Source organism: Convolutriloba macropyga, chromosome 7 (assembly GCF_964194025.1).
Source record: "Convolutriloba macropyga chromosome 7, txConMacr16.3, whole genome shotgun sequence".
NCBI classification, from domain to species: domain Eukaryota; kingdom Metazoa; phylum Xenacoelomorpha; order Acoela; family Convolutidae; genus Convolutriloba; species Convolutriloba macropyga.
The window spans coordinates 12,674,399-12,697,016 of record NC_134474.1 but is presented as its reverse complement, the minus strand read 5'-3'; the positions used below and the strand labels follow the sequence as shown (position 1 = coordinate 12,697,016).

The 22,618-nt window shown below is 34.3% G+C and overlaps 1 protein-coding gene across 1 annotated transcript in view; it reads right to left on the bottom strand.

The window, feature by feature from the left end:
- Window positions 1-22,618, bottom strand: part of LOC142342103 (uncharacterized) — a 43,022-nt gene that overhangs the window by 5,405 nt on the left and 14,999 nt on the right. The window contains exons 6-10 of the mRNA XM_075393290.1: window positions 18,594-18,821; window positions 14,828-14,931; window positions 11,769-11,973; window positions 2,917-3,263; window positions 70-268 (exon numbers count right to left, since the gene is read on the bottom strand). Coding sequence (XP_075249405.1) covers window positions 70-268; window positions 2,917-3,263; window positions 11,769-11,973; window positions 14,828-14,931; window positions 18,594-18,821 — 1,083 coding nt within the window. The remainder of the gene's footprint in view (window positions 1-69; window positions 269-2,916; window positions 3,264-11,768; window positions 11,974-14,827; window positions 14,932-18,593; window positions 18,822-22,618) is intronic.

The window sequence follows — 22,618 nt, the reverse complement described above, 5'->3', positions numbered from 1 at the left end:
GCACACTTGAAACTTAATGCCGAAAATTCGTCCCTCGGTACAATTGGGAAAAAGTCGCATTTTTCCAACCATGTTAGTTGGGTCATACTGATGAAACTGGATACGTGTCAGATCAGGTCCGGGAGTGGGAGACGCAGGAATGGGTGGAAGACCCACTTTGTGATTACTCTCAGTTTGAACTGGTTCAGATCCCCGACTGTAGTATTTCAGACTTAGGTATGCACAAATTCCGGCTCCTGTTATTGTCGCTTGTCTTCTCAAAGTTAGTCTGAAATCAAAACAAAAATTAAAATTTGGCATGAAAAGGCGCGAAAACTAATATCAGATGCGTTAAAACAAACAATAAGCTTACAACTCGGGCTAAAGCGTCCACGCGTATTCCACCGTTATTCAGCGAGAATAAGGGTGCAAAGCAAATTCCACTCTTAAATTGCAGGGAAAAGAGTGTAAAAAGTGTAAATTTGAAGAAATTTTTACATTTTTTTACAATCTTTAACCCACTCTTATTATGCCCCTTAAAAATACACTACAATTACACTATAACTTGTCAATATTTTTATTACACTCTTTACAGTTTTGTCTCCGTTATGTTTCGGTAGAATCCTTGGACCGGGATCAGGCTAGTATTTCTCCCCTCTTCTTTTTAAAATTCATTTGACACATTCTAACGTCCTCATAAACAACGTGACGCAGAAAGACAGATGTGACTGTTTTGCTTGTGTCCAACTCTTTAGCAGCTCACATTATAATGAGCAACATATGTAGATGAACTTTTCATACAGTCAAATTTCAAATTTTATTTATAAAGAGCTTGCTAATTTGCAGCAATTTTGAACCCAACTCGAATGTGCCCTGACGACCCAGGCATACACCTTGACTTATGAAAGATTTTAAAAGTTTAGTAGGGGGTGGGGCAATATTGACTATAATTACACGGTCGAGGTTCTTAGTTAATGACGAGCTAATGTCTTTTCATGGGTCGAACTATAGAGTTTTCATAATAAAGAAAGTCCAGCTAAGGTCTTTTCATGGGTCTGCAGAATGACAAACCGATCAGCTTGTTATTATAGCACTCAATAATACCGTCAGAGAATAACGATTTATTGACATTAGTACTTTTGAAACTTATACATCAACCATCACTAGTTTTTCTCATCGCAATAAGAGTGTCATTTTCTATTTTTACGAAACATTCGGCATTACATAATTCAAATAACCAAATTGTAGTGAAAGCTGTTCCAGCCGTTAGGGCAAATAAGCGGAAGAAAAACACTGATCGATTGATGCCAAATCAATTTGTTTATCAAATAGTAATTTCTCATTTCCCTGATGTTGAAATTTTTGTAGGGAAGAAAAAAGTGGGGTGAGAACCAGAGAAATTGTTCAAGAGCATTGAAAACTCGAAAAGAGGATAAAAAATTCAAAACGGATTATAGGAAATAGACAGATCCCAGCACGACCAAAAGAAAAAAAGACAAAAGAGTAAAACTCAGAGAGATAGAGAATTAAAATGGAAGAGGTCAACATAACCAGAACACACTGGAAACATCTCAAATAGTTGATTAATATTAATACTTTCTCCGACAATCTTTATATATAGTTTTGTTCAATCAGCGCTCAACACAAAAAAACGAAGAATACGCATGTATTTTTAAAACAAAAAACGGGAAAAAGAGTGTAAAGAGGGATAAGATTTTTACACTGTTAGTGGCCCGTTTAATATGGGTGGAGAAAAAGTAATTTATGGGTGTAAACAAAAAAAGTGTAAAAGAGTGAAAAAAGAAGTGTTACTCGTGTAATCAACAAAGTGTAAGACAAGTTTTAATGGTTTAATTGAAAGTGTAAAAAATTTTAATGGCGTAATTAAAGGTGTAAATAATAGTTTCAATGGTGTAAAGAAAAGTGTAAGAAAAAATTTTATTGGTTTTAATTTTTGAGTGTAAAAAGAAGTTAATCCAACATTATTCCACCTTTAAATATTAAAGTTACACTTTTAAATAACCCTTCATCTACCCTTAATAGATAAACGCCAACGGTTTAAATCTTATTTTAACTCTCTTTACAACATTTAGTTTTTTGGAGAAAAACATTCTCCCGGGACTGTAACCTAGTAAAATTGATTGTATTCATCAGCAGCCACGTTTAATCCAACACAAACAATTTATGATTAAGAAACATATATACCTCAGTGGTGGAAAAATTTTGTCGTGCAAATATTTATCAGATCTTATACTATCATAGCTTCTTTGTCTAGATATTCGATTACAAGACCTGAAGATATATTTTGAATTAGAAACTCATCTTTATGAAAAATTTCATCATGTGCAGACTTATTAAACAAGCTTTATTTGCGAAATGAGATGAAGTGTAAATAAATGGTTCTAACATATATTTGTATCAAATAATAGAACTTCCAAAGAAGAAATACAACACCAAAAACTGATGTGGAGTTCCTCAAAAAATAACAGACGTTTTTGAGAAATCTACAAAATGTTTTGCGTTGCTCAAAAATGATCAGTTGAATTTAACTCACATTGTTCTTTATTGCCATACAGATATTTGATGTAATTTTGAACCAAATTATCTCTCAAAATGAACGTAATTATCTCCTGGGACTTTTTGTCGAAAGTGAATTTTATAGTAACATTTGAAAGCACAGCTTGATCGGAACAAGTTTGCAGGAATCTAACAATATAACAATAATCTTGCATGGTCTTGCAAGATATTCATACGTCTGACCCGATCCTGCAAGGTAATCATTTGTCGTGAAAGATCTGGCGAGATGGAAAATTTGTTGTTTTACGAGCAAAAGTTTCTTTTCGGCACACTGATTTGTGAAGCCATTGTCAAATATTAAATTAGGGGATTACTAGAATTTGGGACAAAAAATGGAAAAATTTCATTTTTTTGTAGTACCTGAATTGCGTGTCTCCGTCCTCGTAAAGTTCTGGAGTCAGTTTGTTGTTTGCAAAATGCACTTTTATGTAGCTTCCAACTCCACTTTCAACTGTTATGTCGAAATAGGCCGTCGATCCAACCAATCGGTTGTTGGCTGTGATAGTATCTACTGGCAGAGATTTCACTATTTCTATCGGGTTGCTTTTCAAACCGGCAAAACTTGATGTGCGGATGTAGAAGAAGTACTCTTCGCCAGCAGTCAAGGGATTGGTGATATCATCGCCTACTGTGACTTGTCCTGTTCCGACTCCTCGCAAAATGCATGGGCACTGGGTGCTCTCGGGTGAGACTGTAACTTCTAGGTACTGAAAACAGAAATTCAAATATTTTAGTTAGCTTATCTGGTGTCTATGCAGGTTTGTTTGAAATTAATTATGATGTGAAAATGATAAGTTTGAAAAATCTCAACAAAAAATTCTTTTTTATGTTGGCTAGCATTTGAAATTTTTTGTAGACCCATTAAGAGAAGAATTGAGACTCAAAGATTATTAATATAATCTGTAATAACAGTATCTCTAGTCAGCATCGAAAAAAGAAATTTCCTAATAAACTGAAAACCTTACAAATTGGAGATAGTAGGAAAATGTCAAGGGTAACATTTAACAACTATGATTTGTTTTGTAAAACAAATTTCCACATTATTACAAAGCTGGCCAATAACGAGCAAAAATTCTCCTTGCTTTATGAAGTTTTAAGACTACGACTTATCCATAGAGCAATGCAAAAAATCGACACCGGAGGAATAATATTTCTTTTAACTATGGAGAATAAAATATTTAAAAAAGTATTAGGTTACTTTCAGCAGTTAATTTTCATTTGAAACAAAAATTGGATGAAGTTAAATAACAATATGTTTTGCATCAAAGGAGCATCAGCAGACAATATGTTTTCCATTGTTATACTATTTTTTGAAGCATATGTTTTGCTCTCTGAAATAGCAGTTCTCAGATTTTCTTTTAATATTTGATTCCATAGAACTTTTCTTCTGTGGAAACTCATGACCACAATATTTCATAGACGTCATAACAGGAAATTGGAGCAAAACAAATAATTGAAATTTGAATTGACCTAGGTTGTCAGAAAAATGTCAACTAACCTCAACTTCATAGCTTAAAATAGTATAATTAACCTTTCGATCATTGTTTTTGCGATAGAATTCTTTAATTGTTTTTCAGATAGTTGATCGTCGACTTATATAAATATTACGTTTCAAATTCTACCCGCCCTCACTTTGCGTCAAGCAAATGGCTCAACTGAAGTTTCTAAAATTAAGAAACTATTATAACCGGTTTCTGAGAATCAAGAATTAATACATGTTAGCTGGCTTATAGTAAAGAAGTGGTCTTTTTTACAATTTTTTGAGTTACTTTTGCAACTTCTAATTCACTTAAAGAGATAAAAACTAAAATAACTTCCCAGTAAATAACTAAAAGAACTCAGGAATCAAATTAAATAGAACTCAACGTGTGTTGAACTCTTTTTGAAACCATTTTTATTAATGTTTTGAAACAAGGCAGATAGGTGTGTTTGCAAACAATGTTCAAAACTGTTCTTTTTCTAGCAATCTATCATTAACAGAGAACTAAAATCGAAATAGTTTACCTCCTATTACTTACAAAAGACTATTATTTACGAAAGACTTAAAGAGATAAAATTAAAATAACTTCCCTGTAAATAACTAAAAGAACTCAGGAATCAAATTAAATAGAACTCAACGTGTGTTGAACTCTTTTTGAAACCATTTTTATTAATATTTTGAAACAAGGCAGATAGGTATGTTTGCAGACAATGTTCAAAACTGTTCTTTTTCTAGCAATCTATCATTAACAGAGAACTAAAATCGAAATAGTTTGCCTCCTATTACTTACAAAAGACTTACTTACTTTCATTGATTGCTTCATTTTTTTAATAAAAAAAATTAAGCGGACTCTATCAATCTGCAACCTTGAAAAACTATTTGTTCCTGATTTTAAATTTTTCTAGTTCTAATAAATAGCTCTCTTTTGAAGGAAAAAAGTGCCCAGGTTGAGGTCGCGTTTGAAATTGCCTCTGATCAGACCGTCCCAGACCGAAGCGACCTCTGATGAGGCGAGTGTGCAGTTAAAGATCTTTATGCACTCGAAGTGCGCACGAAGCCGCCTCTGACCAGACAAGTTCCAGACCGAAATTACCTTTGATCAGAAAAGTATCAGACCATTGTCCAGGCGAGTTGCAGACCATTGTCCAGACTAAAGTGCGCTCAAAATGTTTTCCCACTCCATATTTATGGATGACATCTGCAGATCTGCAATTACAAAAGTATTACGCAAACATACGTGACAATAAATAAAACAATAAGATATATCAGTAAACAAAAAAATACTTTTCTATGAAAGATGATTATAACCGGAATCAGCATGAAATCAAAAAGGGACGACGATTGCACTCAAAATAAATTGAATTGAGTGACTTCACCTATGATCAGCTATGATCACACTTCACGTCGCGCTTGTTTTTAATTCGTTTTTGATCTTACTATGATCAAACCCACCCAGACAATCAGCCATGATCAAAACGAAACCAAAGCAAACTAAATCAGTTAGTTGACAATCATGAATCTTTTTCTTGTTGTTTTTGATCTGAGGACCGGCCCTCTTCTCGTAATATGAAATTGGGCTTGTCTCCCAGATTTGGTTAGATGAGATTCCAGAAAAATTTCGTTATAATCTCGCAACGTCTTCAAACTTTACATCATCAGAAATTTATGATATCAGATTTTCATTAACTTTATATAAAACTTAGACTTTCATTTTCTGAATCAAACACCTATGAACAATTGGTTGGTTCGGTATCAAAGAAGGAGACGTTTTTTTTAATTGCTTTCAAACGAAGTCTGAGGCATTTATATTAATACTGTTGGTTTTCTTTTAGTGCATTTTTCGGCTTGACCGATTTTTCGACTGTTGGTTAATTGTAAATCCGCCGTAGCCGGTCCCGAGCCCGGTTGAGAGAAGGAGGAGGAAAACACTGCCAAAACATACTAGAAAAATGTTAGTTCAACTGTAGATTTTTCCGACAGTATTTAGCCTATTTTAGCTCTCCAAACTTCCTCTGATCAGACAAAAGTTCGAAATGTCCTCTGATCAGACAATCCTGCGTTCAAAACGTCCTCTGATCAGACACAAGTGCATTCTAAACGTGCTCTGATCAGAAGAAAAAGCAATCGAAACGTCGCTCGTTGCTCTGATCAGATAAACGTGCGTTCGAAACGTGGCTCTGATCAGACAAAAATGCGTTCAAAACATCCACTGACTAGACTAAAGTGCGTTTGAAACCTCGATCTGATCAGACAATAATGGGTTCGAAACGTCCACTGATCAGACTAAAGTGCGTTTGAAACCTCTCTTGATCAGACTAGTGAGCGCTCGAAAACCTCCCTGATCAGACTTGTGTGTGTTTGAGATTGTCTCTGATCAGACTATTGTGCGATCGAAACTGCCTCTGATCAGACCGTTCCACACCGAAGTGACCACTGATCATACAAGTTCTAGACAATTGCTCAGACCAAAGTGCGCTCGAAGCTTTTTCCAGACCAATTAATTCGAGCGCACCGGGAACAAGTGTGCGCTCGAAGATCATCTGATCAAGAGTTACTTCGGTCTGGCCACTTCAACCCGGTAATATTGATCCATTTTTTCTTCTTGAATTCCAGACAAAAAAGAAGTTTGATTACATTTCTTTCTTAAGAAAGTAACTCAGAATTATCTCGATTAGACACAATTGACTGAGAAAGATATAAAAAAAGTTATTGAAAAATTGTTTTAAAATTATGAGTGACTGCCTCCATTGAGCAGCCAAAGTGACATCCACCAGACACGTTTCATTAGAATTCTTTAACCATAAAACTATATATTTAATTTGAATTCGATGCAGAAAATAAATTTGAGTAAGAATCGTAACCCAAAAATATACTACAGAAAAGTTCACAGAAAAAAAACTTTTCACCCAAATTTTTGCGAATTAAATTGTACAGTTTTGAAATTCCAGTTGCATAATAGTTTTGACATTGACACAGCAAAAAAACTGAATTCGCCTATACCAGACTTTCGAACAAGTACAAAACCCTGTTTGATTAAATTTGAGTAATTTATATTTTTCACTATCTACGCAATAATTTTTTTAAAGGTAATTCTAGTCATATGCGCTGTTCAGTTTATCTTTCCAATTTATCTCTAAAAATATTTATATCATAGATAATGAAATAATTCAGCAAAAAGATCCAAATTTAATCAAACAAGGTTATATACACGTTTGATACACTGGCAGAGGCGCAGTTAAAGATAATTATGCACTCGAAGTGCGCACGAAGATGCCTCTGACCAGACAAGAACCAGACCAAAATTACCTCTGATCAGACGAGTATCAGACCATTGTCCAGGCGAGTTGCAGACCATTGTCCAGACAAAAGTGCGCTCAAAATGTTTTCCCAGTCCATATTTATGGATGACCTCTTCAGAGCTGCAATTACAAAAGTATTACGCAAACATACATAACAATAAATAAAACAATAAGATAAATCAGTAAACAAAAAATTACTTTTCTTTGAAAGCTGATTATAACCGGAATCAGCATGAAATCAAAAAGGGACGAAGTTTGCACTCAAAATAAATTGAATTGATTGACTTCACCTATGATCAGCTAAGATCAGACTTCATCTCGCGCTTGTTTTTAATTCGTTTTTGATCTTACTATGATCGGACCAACCCAGACTACAATCAGCCATGATCAAAACAAAACCAAAGCAAACTAAATCAGTTAGTTGACATTCATGAATCTTTTTCATGTTGTTTTTGATCTAAGGATCGGCCCTCTTCTCGTATTATGAAATTGGGTTTGTCTCCCGGACTTGGTTAGATCAGGTTCCAGGAAAAATTCGTTATAATCTCGCAACGTCTTCAAATTTTTTATCATCAAAAAATGATGATAACAGATTTTCATTAACTTTATTTAAAATTTAGACTTTCATTTTCTGAATCAAACCACTATGAATAATTGGTTGGTTCGGTATCAAAGAAGGAGACGTTTGTTTTTTTAATTGCTTCCAAACGAAGTCTGAGGCATTTATATTAATACTGTTGGTCTTCTTTTAGTGCATTTTTCGGCTCGACCGATTTTTCTACTGTTGTTTAATTGTGTATCCGCCGTAGCCGGTCCCGAGCCCGTTTGAGAGAAGGAGGAGGAGAACACTGCCAAAGCATACTAGAAAGTCGTTCGTTAGTTCAACTGTAGATTTTTTTGACAGTATTAGCCTATTTCAGCTCTCCAAACGTCCTCTGATCAGACAAAAGTATGTTCGAAATGTCCTCTGATCAGACAAAAGTATGTTCGAAATGTCCTCTGATCAGACTATCCTGCGTTCAAAACGTCCTCTGATCAGACACAAATGCGTTCTAAACGTGCTCTGATCAGATGAAAAAACGATTGAAACGTCGCTCGTCGTCTGATCAGATAAAAGTGCGTTCGAAACGTGGCTCTGCTCAGACAAAATTGCGTTCAAAACATCCACTGATTAGACTAAAGTGCGTTTGAAACCTCTCTCGATCAGACTAGTGAGCGCTCGAAAACCTCCCTGATCAGACTTGTGTGTTCGAAATGGTCTCTGATCAGACTATTGAGCGCTCGAAACTGCCTCTGATCAGACCGTTCCATACCGAAGTGACCTCTGATCAGACAAGTTCTAGACCATTGCTCAGACCAAAGTGCGCTCGAAGCTTTTTCCTGACCAATTAATTCGAGCGCACCGGGAACAAGTGTATGCTCGAAGATCATCTGATCAAGGGTCACCTCGGTCTGGCCACTTTGACCTGGGTGATATTGTTCCGTTTTTTCTTCTTGAATTCCAGACAAAAAAGAAATTTGATTACATTTCTTTCTTAAGAATGTACCTCAGAATGATCTCGATTAGACTCAATTGACTGAGAAAGATATAGAAAAAATTATTGAGAAAATGTCTTAAAATTATGAGTGACATAGTCTGCCTCCATTGAGCAGCCAAATTGACATCCACCAGACACGTTTCATTAGAACTCTTTAACCATAAAATTATATATTTAATTTCAATTCGATGCAGAAAAGAAATTTGAGTAAGTATCGTAACCCAACAATATATTTACAGAAAAGTTCACAGAACAAAACTTTTCACCAAAGTTTTTGCGAATTAGTATGTACTGTTTTGAAATTCCAGTTGCATAATAGTTTTGACATTGACACAGCAAAAAAACTGATTTCGCCTATACCAGACTTTCGAACAAGTACAAAACCCTGTTTGATTAAATTTGAGTAATTTAATTTTTTTCATTATCTACGCAATAATTTCTTTAAAGGTAATTCTAGCCATATGCGCTGTTCAGTTTATCTTTCAAATTTATCTCTAAAAACATTTATATCATAGATAATGAAATAATTCAGCAAAAAGATCCAAATTTAATCAAACAAGGTTAGATACCTGTTCGGTACACTGGCAGAGGCGCAATCACTGTTTATTTTGTGTCATTGTCTAACATTTTTTTTGCAAATGGAAACTAGAAACAGTACAATTTAAGTCGTGATGAAAACTTTTTTATAAGTTATGATATGATATAAAACTAACCAAATGAAAGTAATCGGAAAACATTGTTTTTAATATTCTCTCGTTATCGCAATAAAATAAGCGTTCAGCTGTACATTCGTCATCTTGTGCGCATTGAAAATATCGACCCAAAAGACACTGACCAGTTTCACTGAAATGACCAGTTTTACGATAACCAGTTTCACTGATAACATTTAAAATTTTTCTGCTCTTTTGTCAGTTGTTCACTTCAGATAAAAAATCATGTTCTAATTTCTGCTTATGAAGGCAAATTCAAGCCAAACTTACTTAATTTGTTTCAGAAAATTAAGAAATTTATTTTACAACCCAGGCTGAGGTGCCAGACGAAAAGTAGGCATGTCCGGACCGTCCCAGATAGATCATGCTTATGTCCATGCAAGCCCAGACCAATAATATCTAAATAAACACTTTCTTGCATTCATCAAGTTTTGTCCATTCGTTATGCGCCCAAAAATGAATATGTCCAGACTTTCGCGCGTTCAGGTCAACACTTTTGTGTTAACCAGACTTTTGAGACTTCAACAGAATTTCGTGCGTTCAAAATGCTTTGTGCGTTTTGCGTGCCTTCAAAAACAGGAATTTCGAGACTTTCGTGCCCTTTAAACAATTTTTGTGTTCTTCGTGCCATCAAATTGAGTTTGTACAGACTTTTGTGTTTTCACCAGATCTCATGTATTCAAAAGTTTTCTGCGTTGAAAAGCACGAATTTCCAGACCTCTCTGCGTTCAAAATATTTGTTTGTTGTTCTTGCGTTCAAAAACACGTATGTATTTCCATGTTCATTCTTTTGTGCATTCGTTTGCAGCCCTGTTATAAGCTTTATGCAGTTTCTTATAAATTCTTCACTTCAAGTATATATATCTTGGATTGGTGGTTGTGATCTAGGATCTTAGTAGTTCACACACGAATGATTAATGAAAAGTCGCTGATGAACGCGTCGATAAAAAGGAATCACATTCATCCATTTATTAAAGTGTGATTTTCTTACAACTTCAGCACTGTTTTATAATTATAGGATAATAATGGTTGAAAAGAAGCAGAACGTTGTACATAAATTTTTCCGCGTTTGACGTTTTGCAAATTTTGAACTTAAGTGGATTGGATTTTTATACGTTGAACGCTTTCACGTGAGTAAGATTTCCAAAAGAAGTGCTCCATCAAGCGAAAATTGAACAGTTTTTTGCCAGTTTTGATTCAATTCAAAAAGTTTTTGGCGCCTGAGAGCCAACATATTCAGATTACAAAATTGCCTTTGTCCAGACTTTTGCGCTTTTCTTTACCGACCTTGTTATTTTATAAACTTGACGTACCCCTTGTGTGCCCATTTTGGACTGGACATACCGACTTTTGGTCTCGGACCTCAGCTTGGGGAATAATGGTTTATTTCACTTCGAAACTTTAGAAATTGAAAAGAAGAGTACAGTGAGCATTTTATCAAATGAACGTTATGTTCTCTCTGGTTGCAGAGAATTCATCAAAACTGTCCCTAAAAACAATTCAGTTGTGGAAATTTTGATGATACCACTTTGGCAATATGTGCCTCAGCCAAAATTTGTTTAAAAGTAGGAATGGTTATCAAAATATTGATAGGAGAAAACAGAAAAAAGCCCGGAAAAGAATGATAAACTTTAGGATTTTTGTTCCCGAAGAAGCTAAATCTTGTCCAATAGGTTTGAAATAGTTTGCTCAATACGTTTTTCTGACCTTAAACAAGTTGGTAATCATAGACGATTTTACTTCTAAGAGAAGAGATTTATTTATTCTATTTGTCTGATAATAATCAGATTATCCAAGCATAAATATTCCTGCACAAATCTTTTCCGAATATTTTGCGGATTCTGCAAAAAAAACGGTATAAAAATGATTGTTTCTTTAAGTGTTAGAAAGTTAATTTGATTTTTGGGCATATTTATGCCAGAGCAGAAGATCACAATTATTGCATTTAAATAGTTCAATAGCGGGTAAAATGGGATGATTCCGATGGACTATAACGCTAATAATCTCGAAATTTTTTGATGTTTCGACGTATAATATAATCCTATGAGGATAAAATGTGATTGATTTCGAAGTGATATCAATGAAAAGTTTTTGAAATCTTTCTAAAACAATTTTGAGCAGTTACCCGGTCAGAATTTTGAATGGGTTTGCAATGGGAGTTTGCAATTAACTTTTAAACGCTAACCGAAAAGTTTCCACTCGTATCGAAAGAGATCTGAATTTTGTGGGCGAAGGTGTGGACATTTGTGATGTTGACCTCTGAAGGATACATGTGCACTTCGAATGTCTTCATTCTTGTCTGGTAGTTCACCCCTTGACCTGTCCATGTCAAAGTCATGTCGTACGTCTCTGATGGAGTCATGTTGGTATAGACGTATCGGTTAAACAATCTAATTAAACAGCGTGAATTTGTTGTTTCTCTGGCGACAGTGAAAATATCTCTTAAACAATTTTCACTTCACTTTTTTTCACGTAGAAAATAGTTACAATAATCGCGGACATAAATGACGGAAAAAGCATGAAATTTGTCACAGTCACAGATAAACGTAACAAATGTTCAAGATTTAAATAATTTAGTTGGTCCAAAATTTCTGTTTTTGGATTTAAATCAGTTTAAGACCCAATTCGAAAACTTAATTTTTCTTACGTGCAAAACTGGCTCTGTTCATATGTGTAGATGCAAAACTGCCAATTGTGTTCCTAATTTTCCTACATCACAATTAGAATTACGAGGAACATTTTGTAATTAATCACCAAACAAACTTTCTTTCATTTTGGTCTAAATAACAAGTTATTAACTATTGCGATTACTAATCGTCGTCAAAACTGACACGTGGACCACTGTGGAAAGGGTGCGGACAGGAGTGACCAAATACAGTCACTGCTGTCCACACTCACACAAAACAGGCATCTTAAACATTGTTATGGGTACAGACGAATTTGAAGCAAAATTTGCGGTCCCAAATTATATCCTTAATATTAAAACACGTTTGTCAAAAGCAGTGATACAAGTATTACTCTTTATTTTTCCATGTCTGTGCTTGAAAAGCATCAACAAAGGGTAATAATTAATTTCAGGCTGAATGCTTATTGAATTATCGCACAAGCATGCGGTTGCACTACAGAGAAAAAACTCAGTTGCTGAAAAAATTAATTCACGAATCGTATAAATTACAGATCAAAAATGGAATTTAAATATATTTTCTATTTTTGCTTTGCTTTTTTCATACAAAAATTATTCTTCCACCGTTGTGTTGAAGCCCGAAGTAACAAAAGATACTCTTCCAAATTTTAGTTAGTTTTCTAGTTGAACAACTTTTTCATTCGAAAATGTATAGAAACTTAATTTGGCTGCTTTCAAAACAGAATTGGAAACTGATCTGAGAAATTCAACTTATCTGAAAACACTTTACGTATTTGATCTTCGAGGCTAAACAAATGTAATGAAAAATTGTTCAATGATTCCAAAATGTCTGATTCACTTATAACTTTCATTTTTTTCATCAAAAAAGATCTTCAGCACACATAAAAATCTCAAATAAAAGTTATTTCCATGAGAGACAAATGACTGCTGTTTCCTGCTTCGAATATAATTTCTTGACATTTTAAAATTTCAGCGGAAAATTGTTTTCTAAAGAATTCAATGTTTGGCCTGTAGTCTAATGTACTTCTTTATACAAAAATAAAGAACAAAACATGGTAATCAAAATTAAAGAACAACGATACTGCACATTCTATGAGACACTAATTCCATGCAGGGATAATCTGTTTTATGTTAATGCTAAGCAAAAATTTACCGGCTCGCAATGTTTTCTGCGTGGCTCTAGGATAATAAAGCAATTTGTGAAAAAAAAATAGCAACTCAAAAGACCTTTTCAATCTTACTTTTTTCGTTCTTTAGTTTTTATTCCAGTCGCAACCTCGTCAGCTTTAATTGATTAAAAGAAATTCTTTGGAGACTTATCAAAGTCTATTCAGTTTTTAAATTAATTTAACTTTTTTATCTTTTCAAATGAGGTTTAGTAAGTACAACCATTGTTTGATAGCATCCACATCTCAAACAAAAAATTTTTTTCATCAATAAAAAAAATTTTGGCCTAAAATAGACACATGTGGTCAACAGAGACAAATAGGTATTATCTTTTGAAATTGTTTCGTCCCTGCAAAATTTTTGGTCTCGATATTTAGTGCTCTGAAGTTTGCATTAATTTTTACATTCCTTCCTGACTCCAATTTGCAGCATTTTTGTTAATAATCAAGCACATTTTGTCAGTATTTGCTGTTTTATGTTCCTAAAGTCTAAAGACGCAATTTTCTATTATATCACAAACAGAACCGTCAGAGATTGAGTCCTTTTCATCTAGCAATTTTTAAATTTTAAGCGCTGCGTAATTTTGATCAATTTTACTTTTATTTTTTCAATTTTTATAGCCATTTATATACAATTTTACATACTGCTCTTTCATCACCACTCATCAAAAAGTTTTGTCTTTCCCAACTGATCATCCAAATCAAAATTTCCATCTGGTTTCAATATGAAAATTTTCAAGTTTCAGTGTTTGTTTTGGTTTTTTTTCCTTATTGGAACAAAAATAACTATTTTATTTGCTAACTCTCCAAATTTTGACTGGTTTTACTGATTGGAATAATGTGAAGATTTAGATTAGCCCTCAAAATAACAAAATGTTTGTCCGCTAAATATTTTTCTGAAAACACACTTCTGGTTTTAGCAATGAGATGCAGTATTAAAAAATTTGACTGTTTCTTTACTTAATATTTTTACGCCAATGATTATAGTTTAAGAACTTTATCCCATGAAAACCAATGGAAGATTGAGTAGTTTATAGTTGCTCGGGAAAAAAAATTCAGTAAACACATATAAAAATCTCAATTTAACTTAAACAAAATATTTATTTACAAAAAGCAATTCAGTGATTTCCTTTTTTATCTGCAAAAACTATAATGAATCGAACGTTTTAAAAATGTATTAAAAACGTATGTTGCGTTAATTTGAAAAATTTTTCTTTTGTTTCTGATTGACGCATCTGTGCTAGTCACTAAAAAAGTTTACATTGTCTCAAACTAACAGCTTGTTGTCTCTGCATTTAAGATATCCGCAGGAAACTGCGATCAATTCTCTTGTTAATCGACTCTATGCGGTTTCTTCTCAAAAAATTTTCTTCTAGTATTTGTGCACAAGATTTAGCGTATAAACACTTAAATAGTATTCATATAAGTACATACTTGTAGGGATAAATTGTTTTGTTATTGTGGCCAGTATATCTGCCAGTGTATTCCAATGTGATATCTGTTCCCACTCCAGACTCTAATTGGAACTCAATTGTGACCTAAATAACACGTTAATTTATGTAACGCCAAATGCATTCCAGGTTTTCATCTCAATCTGTGAAAATACAAGGCACAGCAGAGAAGTGTTAAGAAAACCCAGGCCTAGGCCTCGACTTATGAAAAGACTTTAAAAGTCTAGTAGGGGGGGATATTGATTATACTTACACGGTCGAGCATCCTAGTTAAAGTCGAGCTTATATCTTTTCATGGGTCGAGGTTAAGTTTTTTCATAACGAAGAAAGTCAAACTAACGTCTGTTCATGGGTCCACCATTAGTCATTTAAAAACAAACAAAGTCCAGTAAATGTCTTTTCATGGGTCCAACATTAGTCTTTTCATAAGTCCTCTTTTTCAAAATCCGAAGTTTTTCATTATTTCTGCTTCTGTATATACAAAAGCAGAGCTGGAGCAAAACTAAATAGCTGGGCACAAGAGCATTCCAACTTACAAAACAGTTGGAAAACTGCCAAAAGCCTTAAGACCTTCGTCAGATCTTAAGATAAAGAGTTACGGCAACTCGAGTTTATTACCACATTACTTGATTCAATGAAACCAGCTAGCTTAAGTGTATTGGTCCTAGTCCCACTATCCATGACAAAATTTCGGCGTTATTTAGTTTGTTTTCCCCTCCACAATAATGAACTATCTTTTTTATTAAAATAATGCAGGTTTTTGAGGGATAAGTGGTTCTTCTGAATCGTAAAGACTGAAGGAGCATACACGCTGACTGCTTTATAAGCAATATTGGACGGACAATTTCAATGGCAAAAAAAGCAGACTTATGAAAAGATTAATGATGGACCAATGAAAAGACTTTATCTCGACTTTGTTTGCAAATTTTGTGTCGAGCTAAAGTCCAGCCCAAATATTGGGTCGAGCTAAAGTCTTTTGTAACATTTTGGGTCCAGCTAAAGTCTTTTGCGAAAAATCTGTGTCCAGCTAAAGTCGAGATTGTTTTAAATTCCGGCAAAATCTTTTCATAGCTCAAATGAGTCGAGTTTGGTCTTTTCAAAGTACATTTGGGTCGAGCATTAACTTTTCATAAGTCTGTACCTAGACCTGGGATGCATGTTTGACCCAAACAACCTATTAAATTACTTTAGCTCAACCGTAATGCAAAGCCGGACTTTAGGTCGACAAAAGTAACTCTAGATTTGGCGAGGTCGAATTCTTTAATAACTTCTGGAAAGCGAGATTTGTGGATGTTTTTTTTAAAATTAAACTCTCTTTATTAGTATTCGGTTTTGTTATACTGATTTGATTTCATGTGTTCGCCAATCTTGCAGATAGCATCGGCTTTCAGATAGCAACTATGCAGCAGAAAAACTGTCAGAAAAAATAATCTTTGGTTATGCGTTGAATGTGCATTGAAGGCTGGCTCATTGAACTTGCAAATCTTGCAAAAATGTGGTGTCAACATTCTGATCAAATGACATTCTGGCCTCGGAACATCTTTAATCAAGTCTTGAAGTCTTAACCAATCTTGGAACAGTGCTGATGCAGAATTGACGATTCTCGAATAAACTTTTACAAGAGTTGAATAGTGGTCAATCAGTTTTTGGCAATATTTTACCCGTCCTCAGTCATGTTCTTTTTTAATATTTTGAACCGCAAAATAATAACTCACCTATGGTATTATTTTGAACCGCAAAAATTTTGATTTCTTCCAAAAGGATCACTTTATAAAATTGAAAATTTTCAGAAACTTTCTAATTATACCAATAAATGCACACATGTTGTTATTCATTGAAATAAACTTACTTGAAGTTTACATCTCGAACATATGAATTACATATTTTAGTATATAGCTCGATAAATTTTATAAATATATGTTTTTTCCATATAACTTTTGCTGCTTTTTAATTGCCTCATTTGTGAATGCTGTTTCAAGAACACTTTGCACTTCTTATAGACAAGTCTTGACCAACATTTGACTATTTTTGATCTTAATACTTTAAACAACGCGATGAACATTGATTCGTCAGGCAGACGTATTTTTTACTGGCGACTGAGTGATCAAAACTTCACGTGCGTTCAATTTCAGGATCTCCGGACTAGAGTTTGGCCACTGCTCCGAATTTTTGGAACGTTGATTGGTCTCAAGTTACTTAGTTGAGTTACTTAATCGATGAGTCATGTAAACTATCGTTACATCGCTGTTGACTAAATCATTTTTCATTTCCCGAGAGCATTTCAATTATCTCAGCTGATGTTTTTTTTATTAAATCCACCGCTCTTAGTGTATATAATCATAGTGTATATAACCATCGCTTATAATTATATATGACATAACTGCGGTGACTTGTAAGAGAGCCGAAGTTAAAAGAGCCGATTGAAAGAGAGCCCAAAATTTATTTAAATTATTAGTCGATAAATTTTGCAGCCAATTAAATTGCCTTCTGAAATGAGACTACAAAATTCTCAGCCAATCATAACGGAGTATTTGAGAAATGAAATTTTAATATTTTCTATTAAAAGAAATTGAAAGCGAATTAATAAATAATGCCGACGTTTTACTATGCTATGTCGACGTTTAAGAGTGCCGAAACTGAAATTGATTCTAAAAGTGCCGAAACTGCTATTACCAATTAATTATCAATTAATGCTAATCGGATGTTGTTTCCAATGCAACTAGGGCACGCTGGTCAGTATTCGGTTGTGATAGACTCATATCAAGTCCCACGGGCGGCTGAGGCATGGCCGTGGGCCGCAATTATCATTATTTGTTTTAAATATTTCTCCCTCCAATTATCTTATCCTAATAAATAATAAAATCCAAAATCTCGCAACTTCATTGTGATTGGTTCAGAAATTTTGCGCTCATTTCAGTTAAAGTGATTTGATTGGTTTAGAAATTTATCGGGTGAAAAATTGAATAAATTTTCGGCAATCTTATAATCGGCATAGTATTACGTCGGCATAGTTGAACGTCACCCTCAGCGGCTTAGAGGACTTGATATGGAATTATCACAACCGAACATGAGACCAATGAACCCACTTAAGTGCTTTTTTAAGCAATCAATTAACAATTTAGGGTAATTAAAGGCAACTTTTTGCTTTCGGGCCTTTTTAAATCAAGTCAAGTTTCAGCGCTTTCTAACGTCGGCTCTCTTGAACATATCCCATAAATGCGGTGTCAAGAAAATTTACCCAATGCCATTATAACCAATGCCAAAATACCTAATGCCAAAATACGCAATGCCAATATACCCAATGTACTTTAATATTTTCATTCTATAATCCGACAACAAATTAGCAGTCGCTATTACCCTTATGTTTTAACATACTTAATGGCCATGGCCATGCCTCAGCGGCCCGTGGGACTTGCTATGAAACTATCACAACCGAACATGGGATTAAATTATCCGCTTGTTAAATCATACATATAAAAGCTGTTTTCTGCTAATTAGTACTCGGATCATGGAACGAAAACATCAATGTGAAATGGGTATAATGGCATTGGGTCTTTTGGCATTGGGTATAATGGCATTGGGTATTTTGTCATGTAACCCATGAACGCATATCGGATACAGCGAATTTATTACGTTTTGAACCAAATCTCAAACAAAATGAATCTCAGACAATGTTTCGATGATTTCTTAAATAGTAAACGTTTCCTTTGTTGGTTTGCACCAAAGTGGGAAAATATTTCACAGCTTACCTTAGTGTCAGTTGAAACATTGAGAAATGACTTCATTTTTCCTGGCATGAGTGTCTGTGTGAATGAGATAGTCTCACTCTCCTTTCCATAACTCTCTGTGGATAGAGTGGTTTTGTACTCCATGCCTGGCCTCAGACCAGTCAGTTCCACTCTTGTGGTAGAAGGGGCATCAAATGTACATCCGACTACACAGTTGCCTTCAGAGGGCACAATCCACACTTTTAGGAACTAAACCAAAAATATGTTGAACTATCAAAAGTTTTCAAAACTCAAAATTTCAAGGTGACCCGCAACTTTAAATACATTTCAAGAAAATAGAAATGCCCTTAGTACGCTAAAAATTTGAATTCATTGCCGAAATGAGCTGCGTGCGCTAAATTCATCCCATTTTTGGGGCCACGGATCAATACAGCTATCTCAACGACGCCATCCGCTAATTGATCAACTCTGGAAACCTCTAAGTTCAAATTACAGGTTTCTTGCCGAAAGAATTAATTTTTCCCGTCTGCATCAGACTTCAGCTCATTCAGGTGAACTTGTAATCACATTTTGACCAGATGAAAATTAATTATTAGCAGACTTTAGCTCGTTTTCAGAGCCCTAGTTGAGAACACGGAACAAAAAACAAAAAAAAAACGAAAAAATCAACGGTATATGTGGTTTGTTTGGTGTGTTCGGTTTTAGACGTAAAATTGATGATATGTTTAGTCTGGAAAGTAAAAAAGCTTCATATGTTTGCATTTGCAAGATTCGGTTTGTCATGTTTGGAGACTTAAGAGTAGCTCGATGAAATTTGGTTTGAAAACCGGAGAGTATATCAGTGCTGAATCAGTCAAGATGCAATCTGTTTTTTTTGGATGACCAGTACTCTGTTCATGTCAGAGTTTACACCGGTCAGACTTGATTTTTAAGTATAATTTACTTCATGAAAAATAGTATGTTCAACTTAACTCCTCACGACAAGGTTTGCTTTATATGCGCTTCGAAATTCCGCGTGGATTCTTGTATCTATTAATTTGCATCGTAAGTCGTAACCACTCAGCTAAACGGGCTTTGTAATAATTGCCTAAAAACTAGTTTATAACCTCTAAATAGTTTGTACAGCGGTATAGTAAATACCAGTTATAAGCCACAAAAGTATGACATTATTCTGCTCAGACTTAATTTTGGGGTTTGAGTAATTTTTAGACTATACAGGATAAATTTAGCCTGGTGAACTCTTTGACCTCAGTGTAATCGCAATGAAGAAAAGCTGCACATAAAGAAGCTTAAAATAGTCTGGAGATGCAATGTTTCAGAACTGAATCGAGCTTTTACTCTTGAAATTTGCTGCTTCAGCGCTGAAACGTTTTGAGACTCAAGTCCGCAAAACGTAAGAAACAGCGTTCTTTTTGTGGGAATTTTAAATTCACTCCACATTGAAAAAAAAATTATTGTAAATGCTTCTAAAATTATCTGAAGAAAAATTAAAGAGTAACATACTTGTTATACATTGGTGGGGTTTTTGTTCATTAATTCGCATTCACAGAGCAGTGATATCATCTCTTGTGGTTTGAAACCAAACAAGCCGACGGATGCTTATGTTTAAAACCGAACATGAAGACGATTCCTTGCGTTTGGAAACTAATACTCTGACGACCTCCATTGTTTGAGATCCAAGATAAAGAGGGCCTCTTACGTTTAGAACCAAACATATGGACGGTTTTCTAAGTATGAAACAAAACATACCAATGATTTCCTGCGTGTTAAAACCAAAAATGGCGACAATTTTTTTAATCTCTCATAACAAAATTTTCAGAACTTGAGTGTAATTTTGCTTGATATCGAATGTGTATATTATTTAACTTGATTTTTTAAGGCGTTGGCTTTCTCGTTACGTGAAACTATATAACTTCTAAATGCCAGCCTTTTCCCTCTCCTGCCTAACTTTGTTTATTCACATTTAAACAATATATCTGAAATTGAAAGAGAACTTTTTTCTTTTAAATGTTGGGTCATCATGTGGCCGAGCTGAGGACACCAATTAAACGACGATGCCATAGAAAAAAACAGAAGTGCTCTCGAAGTTTTCATCTAGGTAAAACTGAACATGCAGGCGGTTTTCTCACGTTTTGAAACATTTTCTGGGCCAGGGAAGCCTTATTGTAAAACATTTTTAAGCAGTTTGCAAGTGCGTTGCGTTTTTCATGGTCTGCTTATGAATATTTTTGATCAACAGCTTCTACCGTGCAAAGGACGCTGCTTTTCATAGCTTCCGATCAAATATTTCATGTTTTTTTTCAATCTCAAGCGAAGGCTCAAGACTTTACCTGGAATTATGATCACCCTCTGGGAAAAAAGCTGGGAACATCTGATCTAAGTGGAGAGTTTCTCTTTTGCTGCAGAAATTTTAGTGAGTTTGATTAGTTTGAATTGAAGAAGCGGAGCAAAGAGCAAATCAGTAAAAATGCTCTCTAATTTTTTCTATTTTATTTTCAGCAGTTATTAAGTTATTTGACATGAATAGCTAATGGCAAATCACACCACTAAATAGACGTAAAAGATGATGACTATTCAAGTTCGTTATGTTTGTACCTATTAAAATTTTTGTGTCATTTTCACTTAAACGCTCAACTTTTTTACCGCAGTTTGATTTAATTGCTATTACGACTTGAAGAGCAGTTTTGGTGGAGCGTCTTTTCATCTGTAATTTTATAGGAGCGTAAATAAAACAGGAAGTTAAATGAATGAAAACAAAGCGTTTACGTCAAATTGTTAGAGATTAGAGAGTGGAGGGGGTATTTTTTTTCATTTCGTGCATTGAGAGAGAGAGAGAGTTAGAAAGATTGGTGCCAAAAATAGTTATCGCTAGTCGAGCAATCTTTTCATCACATGCGACACTTTCGAAGCAAGTTTTTAGTTGAAATTCGGTTTTTAATTAAAAGTGTCTGAATCAATTATCTGAAATAGTATTAGTGCATTCATAAGAATTTGTGACCAGCAATTTATAGATTTGCTGTAGAATTGATTTAAAATTAGGTTCGACTTTCAGCATGGCAATTGTATGTCTTTCCTTTTCATTTTTGTTTCTCTCCCTGTACACGATATTAATTTGTTGTTTTCTCATTAAAGCTACGTAAATAATTTAAAGCAAAATTGGACTTAAATAAGTCTTTTTTAGTCTTTTCTTTAAATACTTCTACAGATTTTTGCCTGCGGCTAAAATTTTTCTTAATTATTTTTCTAAAAAGAGCTCATCTGTAAAATAGGCTCAAAACAGGTTCGATTTAATTCCAGATAGAACAATTCTCTTCATAGGAGGCAAATTAAGCTTCAAATTTTTTTCCCAATTTTTCTTGCTCTTTGCATTTTTTCTGTTTAATGGGTTTCTACTAGGTGGTGGGAGCTGATATGCTTGAATAGAAGAAGTAATAATAATTTTGTCAGAAAATGGCTTTTGGTAGGTAGCATTTTCTTTTCGAGGATAAATTTGTGAAGAATTTTGAAGAGAATATTGTTTTTTGACTTTGTCATTCATTCTTTTCAGTTCCCTTTCCTCGAATTTCTCCATGACCATCAATTCAATTTAGTTTTAATTTTTATCAGTTTTTACCATTTTGCAATTTTGGCAGGTTCTGTAATTTCTTAAGGTTTTAATGCATTTGAGGACTTTCCGTGACTCTAGATGTTTTGACTGCTTTTCATATTCAACTTACTTTCATTTTTTCCCAAGAAAATTAATGAAATTTAGACAAATTTAGAAAACGAATTTCGCCTCTTTTGTGAGAGTTTTTGTAGAAATCTGCTGATTTTTTGTTTGCTTCTCGCCATTGTTTATTCATTTTCAACTTTAGAGTTGTTCTATATGTTTGGCTCCTAAAATATGCGGTTGAAGGCATGAACGATCCAAGGCTTGACCAATTCGTCGGGCTATGTTTTTCTTTTGCTCTCCTGACTTTTTTCATTTGTAATTCATGCGTCTTTTTATTTCCTTGCTATTATATATATCGCAAATGGGAAACCTTAGGGTTATGAAGTTTAGCTTT